The sequence below is a fragment of the Cetorhinus maximus genome, chromosome 10 (genome assembly GCF_964194155.1).
Source record: "Cetorhinus maximus chromosome 10, sCetMax3.hap1.1, whole genome shotgun sequence".
Lineage (NCBI taxonomy): Eukaryota > Metazoa > Chordata > Chondrichthyes > Lamniformes > Cetorhinidae > Cetorhinus > Cetorhinus maximus.
In genome coordinates this window covers 88538561-88554712 of record NC_135888.1, presented here as the reverse complement: position 1 = coordinate 88554712, position 16152 = coordinate 88538561, and the positions used below count along the sequence as shown (strand labels likewise).

Sequence of the window (16152 nt, the reverse complement as noted above, 5' to 3'; positions counted from 1 at the left end):
CCTGTTGGTCTTTGTAGGCTTTCCAATCCCCTGGTTTCCTACTGCTCTTCGCCGCATTGTATACTTTCTCTTTAGCTTTTATGCTGTCTCTGACTTCCCTTGTCAGCCATGGTTGCCTCATCCTCCCTTTACTGTGCTTCTTCTTCCTAGGGATGAATTTTTGCTGTGTCTCCCAAATTACACCCAGAAACTCCTGCCATTGCTGTTCCACTGTCTTTCCTGCTAGGCTCATCTCTCAGTCAATTCTGGCCAGCTCCTCCCTCATGCCTCTGTAGTTGCCTTTATTCAACTGTAATACCGTTACATCTGATTCCAGCTTTTTCCTCTCAAATTGCAGGGTAAATTCTATCATATTATGGTCACTTCCTCCTAAGGGTTCCTTCACCTTAAGCTCCCTTATCAAATCTGCCTCATTACACATCACTAAATCTAGAATTGCCTGTTCCCTAGTGGGCTCCACCACAAGCTGCTCCAAAAAGCCATCTCGTAGACATTCCACAAATTCCTTTTCTTGGGATCCACTACTAACCTGATTTTCCCAGTCTACCTGCATATTGAAATCCCCCATGATAACTGTAACCTTGCCTTTCTTACACGCCTTTTCTATCTCCTGGTGTATCTTGTGCCCCACATCCTGACTACTGTTCAGAGGCGTGTACATAACTCCCATTACGGTTTTTTTAGCTTTGCGGTTCCTCAACTCTACCCACACAGATTCTACATCATCTGACCCTACGTCATTTCTTGCTATCGATTTAATTTCATTTCTTACTAACAAAGCAACCCCACCCCCTCTGCCAACCTGTTTATCTTTTCTATAGGATGTATATCCTTGGATATTTAGCTCCCAGTCCTGATCCCCTTGCAGCCATGTCTCCGTGATGCCCACCACATCATACCTGCCAATTTCAACCTGCGCCACAAGCTCATTTACCTCATTTCGTATACTGCGTGCATTCAGATTCAACACCTTTGGTCTTGTATTTCCCGTCCCCCTTCTCATTGTCGTCCCTTTATTTGATGTGCTTGAAGTTAGATTCCTAGCCCTTTCCAAACACTCTGTCCTATTTTGTGTTCTGGGGACTTTAATAGCATCTCCTGGGCTCTCCTTACTTGTCAGTTTTTTCATAATTTTCCATGAAGTTGAATCCACCCCCCCACACGCTAACCTGCTGCTTTGTTTCACATTAGTCATACTTCTTGGAGTTTTACCCTTCCCTCCCCCCCCACTTCCTAGTTTAAAGTCCTGATGACCACCCTATTTACCCTTTTCGCTAGAACATTGGTCCCAGATCAGTTCAGGTGGAGACCGTCCCAATGGTACAGATCCCTCCTGTTCCAATACTGATGCCAGTGCCCCACAAAATGGAACCCCTCTTTCCCACACCACTCCTTTAGCCACGTGTTTACTTCCCTTATTCTTGCGTCCCTATGCCAATTTGCACGTTGCTCGGGTAGTAATCCGGAGATTATAACCCTTGAGGACCTGTTCTTTAATTTAGTTCCTAATTCCTGATAATCCCCAAACAGGTCCTCTTTCCTAGTCTTACCTATGTTTGTCCCGATGTGGACCACAACAACTGGATCCTCCCCCTCCCTCTCCAATATCCTTTCAAGCTGGTCAGAGATGTCCCTCACCCTGGCACCAGGCAGGCAACATACCACGCGGGACTCTCGATCCTGCTTACAAAGGATGCTATCAACTCCCCTAATTATAGAATCCCCTACAACTACCACTTGTCTTTTTGCTCCCCCCTCTTGAATGGCCTCCTGTGCCACGGTGCTAGCTGCACTCATGCAGGCAAGTGGACAGTATTCCATCACACTCCTGACTTGTGCCCTGTAGATGGTAGACAGGCATTGGAGAGTCAGGAGATGAGTTGCTCACTGCAGAATTCCCAGCCTCTGACCTGCTCTTGCAGCCACAGTATTTATAAGGCTGATTCAGTTCAGTTTCTGGTCAATGGTAACCCCCCAGGATGTTAATATAAGAGGATTCAGCAATGGTAATCCCATTGAATGTCAAGGGGAGATGGTTAGATTCTCTCTTGGAGATGGTCATTGCCTGGCACTTGTGTGGTGAGAATGTTACTTGCCACTTGTCAGCCTGAGCCCTTGCTGCATATGAACTCAGGCTGCTTCAGTATCTGAGGAGTCGCAAATGGTGAACATCATGCAATAATCAGCAAACATCCTCACTTCTGATCTTACAATGGAGAGTATGGCATTGATGAAGCAGCTGAAGATGGTTGGGCCCAGACACTATATCTGGGCCAGGAATTTCGTGAAATTGCATTACCAGCAAGTTATGTTGAAGTTTACGTTAATCTTCCTATTCACAAGTTATGCCAAAATTTCCTGACAATATGTTAATACACTGGAACATATAAAAAAGTGCAAAACAAGTGGAAATAAATGCAAATAGTTACAGGCTCAAGGAAAGAGCTTAAATAAAGAAACATAAAATGCATCATAGAATTGCCAACAAGATCCAGAAATATGACTGAGTTTTGATGCACCTAAAACTTTAGGCTTAAATGTAGAGCCTTCTCAGAATTCAGGAAATTTGAATAAGCTGCAGTTTTCCACAGTGGGGAGAGCAGAGCTACATCAATCGGCAACAGGTTTCCACTGAGGTTTTGCAGAATCAGCAGAACAGATTGAGCAGTATTCATACAGGTCACAACCACTGCAAAATATCCCATATTTTGAGCAACAGTCACAAAAACACCTTACAACATTATTTCTTCACAGCAGGAATATTGACCAACATGAAAGCATGCTAGAAGTTAAATCGATGACAAATCCTTGATTTGTTCATAATTTTATAAAATAGCCAGTTCAGGCTTCATCATAATAAAACCCACACGGCATCAGTACAGGTGATGAAAAGAGAAAATACACAATTCTATGAAGTACAGGATTGTATTTAAAAGTTGGATGATGAACACTGTGCACCAGTTGAAGTTTCAGCAATTTTCTGGTTGCAATTTTTGTTCCAGATTATGATTTTCATTGAGTAACCACTGCAAAATTTCAGAAGTGACATCAAGCAAAAATGGTGTTGCGGCATCTTGTGGAGTAATTTCTGCCTCTTTTTAGTATGTAGCAGCAATTTCTAACTCTTAGTCTAGTGGGACAGGGCACTTTACTATATTTGAAAGTTAAAAAACTAAACTACCTACAGTAACTTAATGTAAGATCATTAAAGTGTATTCATTGTTGCAGCATTCCTTTTTCTTTGAGCAAAACTTTTATGATATTACAACATGTAAGGATTCATAATCAACTGTCATGGTAGAAAGTCAAAAAACATGGATCTTGTAAAGACTTTTAATCACCAGTTCATTTTCCACTAGGTGGATGCAATGTCGGTTCCACCAAGCTTAGCTATAACCTACATACAGTGCACTTAACCCCAAATTTATAAAATATTCATACCGCAGGGTCTTTGATACAGCAGGAAAATGGAACACCACATCGCTCTCTGCTTGGGTTGAAATCTGTACAGTTAAAGTAAATATTTAGGTCCCAGTCGATGGGTCCTCGAGCACCACAGCACAACCACTAAAAATAAACGATAAAATAAAAATGAAATATCAGTTCCATTGAAGCATGAGACTGCAATGTCATCCTTGAAATATGATGGCACTAAAGTGCACTACAGATGTAAAATAGCTGTGCTAAATTCTGTCAGACATGAAACCTGGTTCAGACAGAGGGAATTCCTATTTGTAGCTTGTAATTTATCTCCTGAGTGGTCTAGTGTTGAAAGAGTCAATTTCTTTCAATTCTTTTCATCTTCTAATACGAAAACAAGTTGGCAAAAATTTGATCCAGCTTATGTCAGAGTTGTTGATGTAGCAAATACTTCATCATGAAAGAATATGCATCACATGTAAGGCGCACTCACTGTCAGGGAAAGAAGTATTTCTTGTAGAATGAGAAACTATTTTGTTTTCAAATTGCCCAACAGCCCAAACTCCAGACAGTACTTAAACCATTCCTCTTCTCAACAACTCATTTTCGTTGCAGATGGCATTTTTTAAAAAAAACTTTCCATCTTTTTCCACTTTCTTTGGTACTATTCCCAACCCATAAGGCAAGCAAGGGAACCTACTTCCATGTCATCACAACTGAGGCTTTAAACCACATTTGGACACCTACTGTGATTTAAAAAGGTTTAAATGGTTGAAAGGGCATCTCAACTCTGTTCAATGAACTCTCCACAATTGCAGAGCTATAATTACTAACACAGTATGTGGAAAGTAATGCTGCAAACAGCTGTTTTCTTTCACAATACATAGCACGTGACGCCAATATTCCTTCACCTCCCCACTACCAGAGTCATTAAAATTTACTAAACAAGTAAAAGGAATATCTTTAAAAACTACAAGTCACAGACACCATGCAGGATAATTCAAGTAACATTTCATCTTCAGTGTAACATAACTATCTGTACCAAGGCATCAGTACTTCCAGCAGGAAATTTCAACAAGGCTATTGTCAGGAAAGGACAAGAACAGTGTAGTCTTTGTGGCTTTGTTTTTTATAAAAGGAAACCAAAGTTTAATCCAAGGACAGGGAATATCAGCAAATTTGTGAAAACACTGACAATGAATACAGACAAAGTATTTTCGAACCCTCACTCTTTAACATCCTGTATATATTTACTCAAAGTTCATTTGCATTATTCTAATTCAGCTTACTTCATCAGCAAATTAACTACCAATGCAGCCCATCTATCCTTCTACAGGCTGCTCCACTTTTTCCGAAGCATGCAATCTATGTGAGAATCCATCACACATTTTAGATTCAACTCAAAAGAATATTTCTTTGTAATAAGCTGAAATGTTGCTTTCCCAATCTGGCACATTCCTGATGTTACAAATATTAAGTTTGTAAGAGTGCAGCAAGTCTCTATTGTTCATGTCACAAAATGTAGGTGGGAACTTGCGCTCAGAATGAAGTGGCCAAGTTTACGAAGGTTTAAACGAACATTTGCCTAGCTTTGACTAAAAGGACTCCTCTCTAATTTGTCCCTTGCAGAGTTTTCTCGTGACAAACTTGCATTATTCTTCATGCAGAAATGCTGCTGCCAATTCTAAGTTCCTCACAGTCAAATGCGTAAGTTTCCATTCACATCTGCACTGCAATCTTTAGCTCAAAGTTTGTATCATCATATATTTTATACTTGGATGAACTTGTGAAAATCTTTCAAATGAAGGGCCAATTCTATTACTGATAATATTTGGTTAAGAACATTGCATGAAGATTCCATTACTTCAGAATTAAATCATTACAAGATTAAAAACTCAGATTAAGAAATTGTATGCCTTAAATATGATAAGCATATGGCTAAGAACCCTTTTGAGGGCTTCAAAATGTACAAAATAGCACAACAGCTGCTGGCTCACAATTTGTATTACTGAGTTATATTAAGAAAAGTAAGCAACGGTATAGCATTATCAAATACAAAACTTGCAGTTTCACAAATTTAACATCAAACAGCTCCCAAATGCATTTGATGAGATGAAGCTTCTAGGTAATAAAGAGGACTCCGTGTGATTTGAAGTCTTAAGTTTCAAAGTTTGCCCTAAGTCTATTAATTGCCAACTGTGAATATTACAATACTAGAATAACCAAATTCTATTGAATGCATAAGTTAATTCTCAACCTGATTACAGCCAGAAAAACCGTGCATTTTCACCCTTTTCTTCCCTCTGTCTACTGCATGGACCTTTAAATGGTGGAGCAGATGACAATTTCAGCTCCCTACCTTAAACGGAGAGTGAGCCAAAGCTAACAGTATACATAGAACCTAAAAGTTTGAACAGTAGTCTAACCAGGGTTTGCATTAAAAAAAATTAGGAAATATTTCCTCTTATTAAACTGAGCAGAGAAAAAAATGAAAGACCCAGGGTGTTCAGTATAGAACATGACCAGAGTGAAAAGAGATGGGGCTAATCAGAAAGTAGTGATAACAACCTTGAACAGTAAAAAGCCTGAAAATTGTGAAAGGAAGGAAAGAAAGGCTGAAAGAAGAGTTGCACAGTACATGGAAAGAGCACGAGAGGAGACGACTGCTTGATGAGTATAGGTTTTAAACAAGGGTAAAGGGAGGATAAAGAGCTCGTAAAACGGTTTATTTGAAGCTTATAAATAAAAGGAAAATTCAGGAGCACTGATCACAGCAGTAATGATAAAATAAGGACTATTGTGAGGTTGGAAAATAACAGCATGACACAAACAAGCTTAGCCTTGTACATAGCCTAAGAGTGAGAGAGGCACTAGAAGGGCATCTCGGATAGGAGAACAGCATTCAAGTTTTCAATAAAGGCAAAATACTGCGGATGCGGTAAATCTGGAACAAGAACAAAAAATGCTGGAAAAACTCAGCAGATCTGACAGCATCTGTGGAGGGAAAGACAGAGTTAATGTTTCAAATCTGTAAGACTCTCTGAAGAAGAGTCATACGGACTCGAAACGTTAACTCTGTCTTTCTCTCCACAGATACTGTCAGGCCTGCTGAGTTTTTCTAGCATTTTGTATTTTGGTTCAAGTCTTCGACTTGTGCCTTAGAGAAAGTTAAGATTTCTTAAGTAAAATGTAAGTAATTGTGATGTAAATGGAAACCAAGTTTCTTGGAGGCAACTTTAACAATGGAGCAGATATAGGATGTCTAGCACATTTGACAATTTCAGATTAAATTAGACTTGCACAACAGTAACACTTATTTCATACTCCATAAGGTCCTGATAGGGAAATGGCAGGGACTTTGAACAAATTTTGTATCCATCTTCAAGGTAGAAATCACAAAAGGAGTCCGAAAAATAGAAAATTAGGGGAGGGAGAAACTTAAAACAATTATTGCTAGAGAAAGAGTACTAAGAAAATGTTTGAGGCTAAAGGCTGACAAGTACCTTCAATCTAATGGCCTGCATACTAAGGTCTTAAAAGGAGCGACTGCAGGGCTAATCGATGCATCTGTTGTAATCTTCCAAAATTCCCCAAATTCTGGAAAGGTCCCAGTGGGTTGGAAAACTGCAAATGTAATGCCCTTATTCAAGAAAGAGAGAGACAGGAAGCAGGAACTATAGGCAGTTAGCCCAACATCTGTCATTGGGAAAATGCTGGAATCCATTATTAAGGAGGTAGTAGCAATACATTTAGAAAATCATATTACAATCAAGCAGAGTCAATATGGTTTTATGAAAGGGAAATTGTGTTTAACAAATTTATTAGAGTTTTTTGAAGATGTAACGAGCAGGGTGGATAAAGGAGAACCAGTAGACTCTGTCTCTGGATTGCCAAAGGGCATTTAATAAAGTGGCACCATAAAAGGTTATTGTGCAAGCTAGCAGCTCATGGTCTTGGGGGTAATATACTAGCATGAATTAAAGACTGGCTAACTAACAGGGAATAGTCAGGATAAATGGGCAAGTTGCAGATTGACAAACTGTAATGAACAGGGTGCCACAACTACTTAAAATCTACATTCATGGTTTGGATGAAGGGACCAAGAACATTGAGGCCAAATTTACTGATGATACAAAGATAAGTGGAAAAGCAAGTTGTGAGGAGGACGGAGTCTGCAAAGGGATATTGATAGGTTAAGCAAGTGGGCAAAAATTTGCCAGATTGAGTATAATGTGGGAAAATGTGAAGTTATTCACCTTGCTGGGAAGAATAGAAAAGCAAATTATTATTTAAATGAAGGGAAATTATAGAATGCTACAGTACAGAAGGATCTGGGTGTTGTGGCACATTAAACAGAAATTGGCACGCAAATAGAGCAATTAGGGAGGCAAATAAAATGTTGGCCTTTATTGCAAAGGAGGTAGAAAATAAAAGTAGGGAAGTCTTGCTACAGCTATAACAAGGTATTGGTGAGACCACGCCTGGAGTACTATGTACAGTTTTGGTCTCCTTATTTAAGGAGGGGCATCCTTACATTGGAGGCAATTCAGAGAAGGTTCACTAGGTTGATTCCTGGGTACAGGGGTTGTCTTATGAGAAAAGGTTGAGCAGGTTGGATCTATATTCATTGGCGTTTAGATAGAAGAATGAGGTGTGATATTATTGAAACCTATATGATTCTGGCAATGTTCTGACAGGGCTGACGCTGAAAAGATGTTTCTGCTTGTGGGGGGATCTAGGACTAGAGGACATAATTTCAGGATAAGGGGTCACCCATTTAAAATGGATTTGAGGAAGAATTTCTTCACTGAGGACCATGAATCTTTGGAATTCCCAACTCCAGAGCGCTCCGGATGCTGAGTCACTGAATATATTCAAGGTGAATACAGACGGATTTTTGAACAATAGGAGAGTCAAGGGTCATGGGGAACAGGCAGGAAAATGGAGTTGAGGGCAAGATCAGTTCAGCAGAGCAAACTCAGTGGGCTGTGTGGCCTCCACTTGGCTCCAATTTCTTACGCCCTTATGGTATGAAAATCTTTTGATATACTTATTTTTAAAACAAACATAATACTTACTTTTAAAATAAGCATAAATAAAAAGAAAAATAGACCAGAAAAAATGGGAAGGGCCATTAAAATTGGAAACTCTGCAGACTTGCAAACCGATGTAAAGGGTGCCTGAAAAGATGAACAGACTAACCATTGCTCCATTGTAATATCCTTATCTTTATATTCTTTTGTCAGATTATACTATTCACCATAACTGGATGTGGAATTGAATCTTGGACCTTCTAACTTGTATGGTTTAATACTAGACCAAGTAATGCTTTTGCTCATGTGGCTATCTGGAAAACATCTTGTTTTGTTTTTAAAACAGCTTTGTATATATAAATACAATAATTTCTCTGAACCGCCAGTATTAGTATCATGCATTCCCAGGTCATGAATAGCATGGTTCAAAAGCAGAACAAAACTTCCTCTACTCTATTTCAACAACATGCCTTAAACTAATCCCAAAAGCTCACCTGCAATGTACCTGTGTGCTTTATTTACCCATTTTCTACACAGAACATCTTCGAGTCTCAAGTTAAAATAAGAATATAAACTTACTACTGTACAGTTCTAGACCAGTGTTGTCCAATACACTTGTCACTTGATATTTGCGGCAAATTGGCCACAGACATATGGTAATTTGAGACTGTTCATTAACACAACTCAGTATTGAGTGAGTCTGAAAAAGTTGCAGCAGCGGGTATTAGTATGCGCTGGCTAGACCGCCATTTGTTGTCCTTCTCTGAGCAAGGAAGAATTAGCCATTAAGATGAAAGCAAAATATTGCGGATGCTGGAAACCTGAAACAAAAACAAAAATTGCTGGGAAAACTCAGCAGGTCTGACAGCATCTGTGGGGAGAAAGACAGGATTAATGTTTCGAGTCCGGACTCGAAGAATTAACCATGTTGCTGTCAGTCAGGAGTCACATATCCATTAGACTGCAGCTATATTTACTACAATATAGTTCAGTTGTCGGGTTTTTGGTGACCTGGAAGCTGATGGGCCATTTGCTCAAATGGAACAACAACAGTCCTCTGTTAGTTCTCGTCTCTGTTCCTGTTTTCTCTGGGTGCTTCTATATGACAATACATTTAGATCTAACGGATCAATCTGTGAAGCACTGTAAAAGCAGGGCTGGCTTTCAGAAGGAAACCGATTGCTCTCAAAATTTTTGGAGGGAATCTAAGACACAGGGGATGCTAATTGAAGTGCATGGTTATGTTTAGCTGGTAGCTTGTGGTTTTCACAAAACAGTTGAGTATGAGCAACAGACTGCACTGCATGGCTGCTAATGAGGGCTGAAATGTGCAATTTTGGCAAACTGGGGTGTTGCAGCAACATCCAAACATATTCAGCCTTCATCTTAATAGATCAGTTGAAATAGGCAACTGAAAGGGATAGTACACTATTGGCTTAAAAGGAGATTATAGGAAGTTAGCCATGAGCCAAAGGTAAATTAAATGTCCAGCTGCCGTTTTCAGAAATGGAAAACAGCAGAGGGTAGGGCAAGGCAAGAGTCAGAATCAAGAGTCAGAGGGTAGGCAAGGCAAGAGTCAGAGTCAAGACAAGAGTCAGAAACCAGTATGTAGAGGTTTGTCAATTTTTTTATCCTTCCCATGTCTCCCAATGTACTAGTTCTGATAAAATAGAGATAGCTTACTCTTGGAAGAAATGTATTTAAATAAGCTGGGACACACCATCAGAAACACAACACTTAAATTAACAGATTGCCACCACCCTTTGAGAGTGTAAAAAGTGGACTTGCTTTGTCAAACAATTGGATCCCAAAATCTTATTGAAGTTGTCTTCCTGGCTCTGATAATGTGTATATCAATATCAATTACTGATGGTTAAAAACCTCAAACTTATTTCCAAAAGACTGCACATTTGTTTTTATTAACATTGCATACATTTGCATCATACGACAAATGTGGTGACCTGGTCGCTACAAGTTTGGCAAGCATTGAAATCCTACTTGAAAACACTGTTCTAGACAGCCTGCGAGGAATTAGAGTGAACCTGCTCCAAATCACTCAGCTTTGTACTCCCATAGTCAGTAGATTTTTTTTACCAGTTTTGTCTGTAATCTCATGAGTGAAATGTAACCGGAAGGTCAGTTGTACACAAGGACACCTAGTTCCCTCCAACAGACAAATAGTATAAGCATGAGGAAAGGTAAGTAATAGGAAATTGAAGGTAGAGATGAAACTCTGTTGGTTCATGACCAACAATTATTTATTTGAGTAAGTATTGCTGAAAAGAGAGACATATCTAAGTTTTTCATCTTGCACTCATCAGGGCACTCACAAGAATACCAATTTAAGGGGGGGAAACAACAATTTATGCTGTATGTGAAGAGAGTGCTGATTGGTTGGCAAGTGGCATTGCATGGCAGACTCATTCCACAGGGCAATGCTGGGAACAATCAAGGTCAAGCTCCCTAGTTTAAATTTCAAACAATGCTTGGCAGTTAACTGTAAATCACCATCAGTGGTGCATTCTCCATGGCAATGCCACTTGCCAACCAATCAACACTCTTTCAGCAATACTCAAGTTCTGTACTAACAAACGACTATTTTTTTTTCATTAGCTGCATGTACAAATGGGAAAGGGGTGAGTAGTTGTCAAACCAACTTTAAGACAATTCCTACGTTGTTAGCAAGTTTGAAGCTTATGTGAAATTATTTAATCAATTTTACCCTGCTAATACACAGATGATTCAATTTACTTACATATTCCTGTGCAAAATCAATAAGGTTTTGAAGATCTATGTCATCCCTATAAGCTTGAACATTTTTGTTGATAAATAAATTGAGCTGGTCCTTGATCCAGTCCTTGAAGACAAATGCTAGTATCCCCGTCGTCAACTCCAAGAAGAAAATTAGACCCAAAAATACTGAAAACTGAAAAATAACATTTTTAATAGAATTCACCTTACACCAAAATATAATAAATACAGAAGTGTGGCATGTTTTCTCAGTTGGCACAACATATTTCCATATTTAAATTTTCAAAACATCAGAACATCTGTATTTTTCTTATATTAAATACATTAAAAAGAAATCGTTGGCTATAATTATTACGGGGAGAGAAAATTAACACATGGTGCAATTGCTCCCCCAAATTAAATTCACCAAAATCCTCCCTGCTGCCTACTGTTCCTTCCCATCTTATTTCCCAAGTTAATTTTTGAAATTTTCAAATTATCGCAAATCCAATTATAAAGTATTTTGTTAACTGAAAATATAATGAAAACTGAAAAACAGAGTATACAATTTATTTCAAATTTAGCACTTCTATTCTTAACATGCTCTTTTTTTAATTTATAGACTTATGCTTATATTGGCCTCATTGACATTTCCACTTCGAAAAGGTAACTTTCCAATCTATAGAACTGAAACCAATTCATCCTTCTGCTAACAGGAAAACCACCCTGCATTTGCTATAACTCAAATTTTAAAGAAAGGAAGGGGAAAAATGATATTAATTCTGCTGAATAATTTTGTTAGCCACTAACAATCGTGTGGTCAGCTCGAATTGTTGTTGTTAGGGTTGCTGTTTGGAAATGTTACTGCCCAAAATAATGAGTGACCTTTAAAAATGCTTGTGTCACTTTTTGTCAATCTCATTGGTCAAGTGGTTACATGACAGTTTTGTTCATGTCCCTTAACCGATTGCGATAGCATACAACTGACTAGGTCATTTAACTTTTGGCTGATGGTGCTCTGGACAAAAGTTAGTAAAAGCAAAACACGCACTGGAAGGAAAAAAATCAGGAAGTTTCAGTTTATGCAACTATACCCGGAATGGCAGGATGGCAGATTCCTTGAGCTACAAAAAGATTATCTTCAAAAAACTAACTCAGCCAGAGCATGGCAATGACTAGTGTTCCAAAAGAAACTTCATCCGCAGCATACACAAGATTGGAATGCCAAAGAGTTTCCTCTTCTTGCTTTAACCTGCAATTCTACCAACCTTTGACATCTCCAAGCTTAATTCTATCCATTCCCATCTTTTGATTTTTTTGACACCAAAATTTCACTTTTCTAATTCTCTCTCCTTCAGGTTTTTCCTGATCAATGAGTAGAATCATTCCTGTTACTTCCCAAACTCAGGTTCTTTTAATGACCTCATTAGGTAGAAATGTTTCTACCTCGCCCCGCTAAATTCATCTTACAGCCTGGACAGTTAAATATGAAATTAGTTTTAACACAGATCAATGATATGTGATGCACATTGATAGGAAACATAGAAATATCACCTACACCTCAGTAAATAAAAACAGGGGTAGAAGAGCAAACCGATCTATGGGTACAATTGAAAAAATAATTAAAAGTAGTGCTGCAGGTCAACAAAGCAATTAAAATGCGAATAAAGCACGCAGATTTATTTCTAGGATGTATAGAACTCGAAGGTAGTGAAGTTATGTTAAACTTGCACAGGACCCTGGTCTGGCCACACTTAACGATCCTATGCACAGCTCTGACCTCCATACTACAAACTAGAACATAGAAGCACTGGAGAAAGTGCAAAAAAATCAAGGATGGTACAAGAACTGAAAGATTATAGCCATCAAGAAAGACTGAACCAGTTGGGGCTTTTCACTTTAGAAGAGGACTTAGAGGAGAACTGATTGAGGTCTTTAAAATTATGAATGGGTTGGACATGGTAGATGTGGGGAGAATGTTTCCACTTATGGGAGATTGCAAAACTAAGAGCAATAAATACAAGATAGTTGCTAATAAATAAGGAAATAAAGCGAAATTTCTTTACCCAGATGGTTAGAATGTGGAACTCGCTGTAGTTGAGTCAAACAGCTTTGATACTTTCAAAAGCAAACTACAACAACAACAACAATTTTTATTTATATAATGCCTTTAATGCAATGAAACGTCCAAGGCACTTCATAGGAGCATTCTAAGACAAAGTATGACACTGACATAAGGCGATATTAGGTTGGATGACCACAAGCTTGATCAAAGAGATATGTTTTAAGAAATGTATTAAAGGAGGAAAGCGAAATAGAGGGGTGGAGAGGTACAGGGAGGGAATTACAGAGCTTGGGGCCTAGTCACCTGAAGACACAGCTACCAATGATGGAGCAATTATAATTGGGAATGCACTAAGGGGCAGAATTAGAGGATCACATATCTCAAGAGTTGTGGAGATTATAGAGATAGGGAAGGGCAATACCATGGAGAAATCTGAAAACAAGGAACAGAATTTTAAAATCAAGACATTGCTTGACCAGGAGCCAATGTAGTTCAGCGAGCACAGGGGTGATAGGAGAATGGGATTTGCTGCGAATTAAGATTCAGGCAACAGAGTTTTGGATCACTTCAAGTTTACAGAGGGTAGAATGTGAGAGATCAGCCAGTAGTGTGTTGGAATAGTTGTATCTAGAAGTAACAAAGTCATAGATGAGGGTTTCAGCAGATGAGCTGAAACATGTGCCAAGTACATGAGAGAAAAAGGAATAGAAAAATATGCTCAAAAACTGAGATGAGGGAAATAAAATGGGAGCAGACTAGTGTGGTGTTTAAACACCAGCACAGGCTAGTTGAGGTGAATAGCTGGTTTCTGTTTTGTCTATTCTAAGCAATATCATCTTCTTATCTTGATAGCCCTGGAGAATGTTCAAACATTCTCAAACAAAATCAAATCCATCAACTCTCGCTTCCCTTCTGCTTGATTAGGATGCCATAGGAGTTTTCTTTAGAATTTCCATTTTCACTATCGGATGTTCCAGTTCTCCTCATCACTGATCTGGATAGCACTAAATTAAAATCGCAAACTTCTTGAATGATAGCAAACAATGTCAATTAACTCATTTTTATCCATATGCTCCTGGCAATCCTGCTAATTGTTTGGAATTGGAGGCAAGGAAAAATTCTAATGTCGTACTGCATAGCAGATTTTCCATGTCCTGCAAATGGCAAGGTGCCTGACTTAACATATGAATCAATCAGAAAATCACAACAGTGCACCTGCAATTTTCCAATTTCCACTTGAGACACATCAGGTGCCTCATCACAAATGAAGACTCAGAAATCCTACCACTGTAGGTGTCATGTCATAGCTGGGTTGCTATGATCGCTGCCCCTCATGTATCACTTACAGAAAACCTTGCAACAAACCATAGTAAACTAGTCCAATATAAGCCGACTGAATGGGAAGACCTTTCAGAACTCTTTGCCTTGTTCTCAAGTCCAAATGTTGCTTTTCATATTTGGATCCTTCTATCTGTGCCATCAAAGTAACCAGCATCATTCTAGCTGGCCAGAACATTTTGTTCCTCACTCCCTTTTATCAGGTTTAGTACAATCGTTTCCTCACTCTGTCTCCTGTGCACATTCTGCCTTATACCTGGTGACTTCAACAGTCTGAAATATCCAGAGACAACTTTATTGCTGCTTGTAATTTCTACAAGCCTCTTATTATCATTGCCAATCAGAACCTTACCAAAAAAATACGTCAATTCCTTCTTGCTGCCCTTTCCAAATCTGCTTCTTTCAATCCTCCCATCCAAACTCCAATCTTGACAATTCAGAAAAGAGGAAAGTAACATTATTTCCTCAAACTTAAATTTCCAAGACAGTAACAAATAAATCTGTCTAGTGTTCTTTTTGTAATCATTACAACTGGCAGGTTTATTTTGCCATGTCTGATACTTTGGTCTCTGGTTCTAACGGTATATTTTTCACCACTCTCAGGCCACATGTGTGCCCTACCTTATTCCATCACTTATTTCCAGTCCAACTTTTCTTCTCCTTAGAAATTTGATCTTGTTCATCCTGAGGTGATCCTTTACCCTTCTATGCACATCCTAGTCTTCACAGTTGTATTTTCTGAATCCACAATCAAGTGAAATTTTCAACATGACCAGTCCACTGTTGATCTGATTTATCATCTTTTCCCTCGATCTCCTTATCTCACATATTTATATCTTCTTAATGATTCTGTAACAATATACTGTGGTGCTCTATTAGATCATCCAACAATTAAACAACTGATATACCCTCACAATGTTGGTCTTTCTCCCCCTTCACAAAGTCCCTTTTACTGATCCTATTAATTTGCTTGCCTGTCTGTCTTTTATAGTGTCTTCACTTCCCACAAATTCTAACTGACCACCTGCATGTTTCAAGCTATTTGTTTTTATTTCACATTTACCACATTTGCAGTACTTTTTTGTTTAATTCCTTGAGATTTAGTTCCCTAAATCACAGAACACTTGAATGCAGATTCTTAACAGTTTGGTGAATTCCAAGTTATTTGTTCTGTTTGTCACTAGGCACTTCTGAGTAAGTTACCAATATATGGCTTTCCACAAAAATTAAGTTCTTGACCAAATAGCTTCCTCAAAGTGTTAATGCTTTTTCCATAAGCTCAAGGATTTCTTACAGGTCTATCCCCTCTCTCTATTTTTTACATCAATAATATAAGAACATCAGTAGGTCATTTTGCCTCATGTGCCTGTTCCACTATTCAATTAGCTCATGGAAGATCTGCACCTCAACGCTATTTACCCACCTTTGCTTCATCCTTAATATCCTATGAAAAAGAACAAAAATTAGTCTGTCTTGAAAGTTTCAACTGACTGAGTACTCTCAGCCTTTTTGGGGAAAAGGGTTCCAAGTTCCACTAGGCTTCAGCGAAAAAGTGTTCTGTTTATT

At 38.6% G+C, this 16152-nt stretch overlaps 1 protein-coding gene across 4 annotated transcripts in view; it reads right to left on the bottom strand.

Moving 5' to 3' along the window:
• Positions 1 to 16152, bottom strand: part of tspan17 (tetraspanin 17) — a 78672-nt gene that overhangs the window by 14530 nt on the left and 47990 nt on the right. For 3 of the 4 annotated variants that reach the window (XM_078550773.1, XM_078550772.1, XM_078550774.1), the window contains exons 4-5: positions 11209 to 11379; positions 3442 to 3567 (exon numbers count right to left, since the gene is read on the bottom strand). In XM_078550773.1, coding sequence (XP_078406899.1) covers positions 3442 to 3567; positions 11209 to 11379 — 297 coding nt within the window. The remainder of the gene's footprint in view (positions 1 to 3441; positions 3568 to 11208; positions 11380 to 16152) is intronic. The other variant, XM_078550775.1, reaches the window with a different exon arrangement.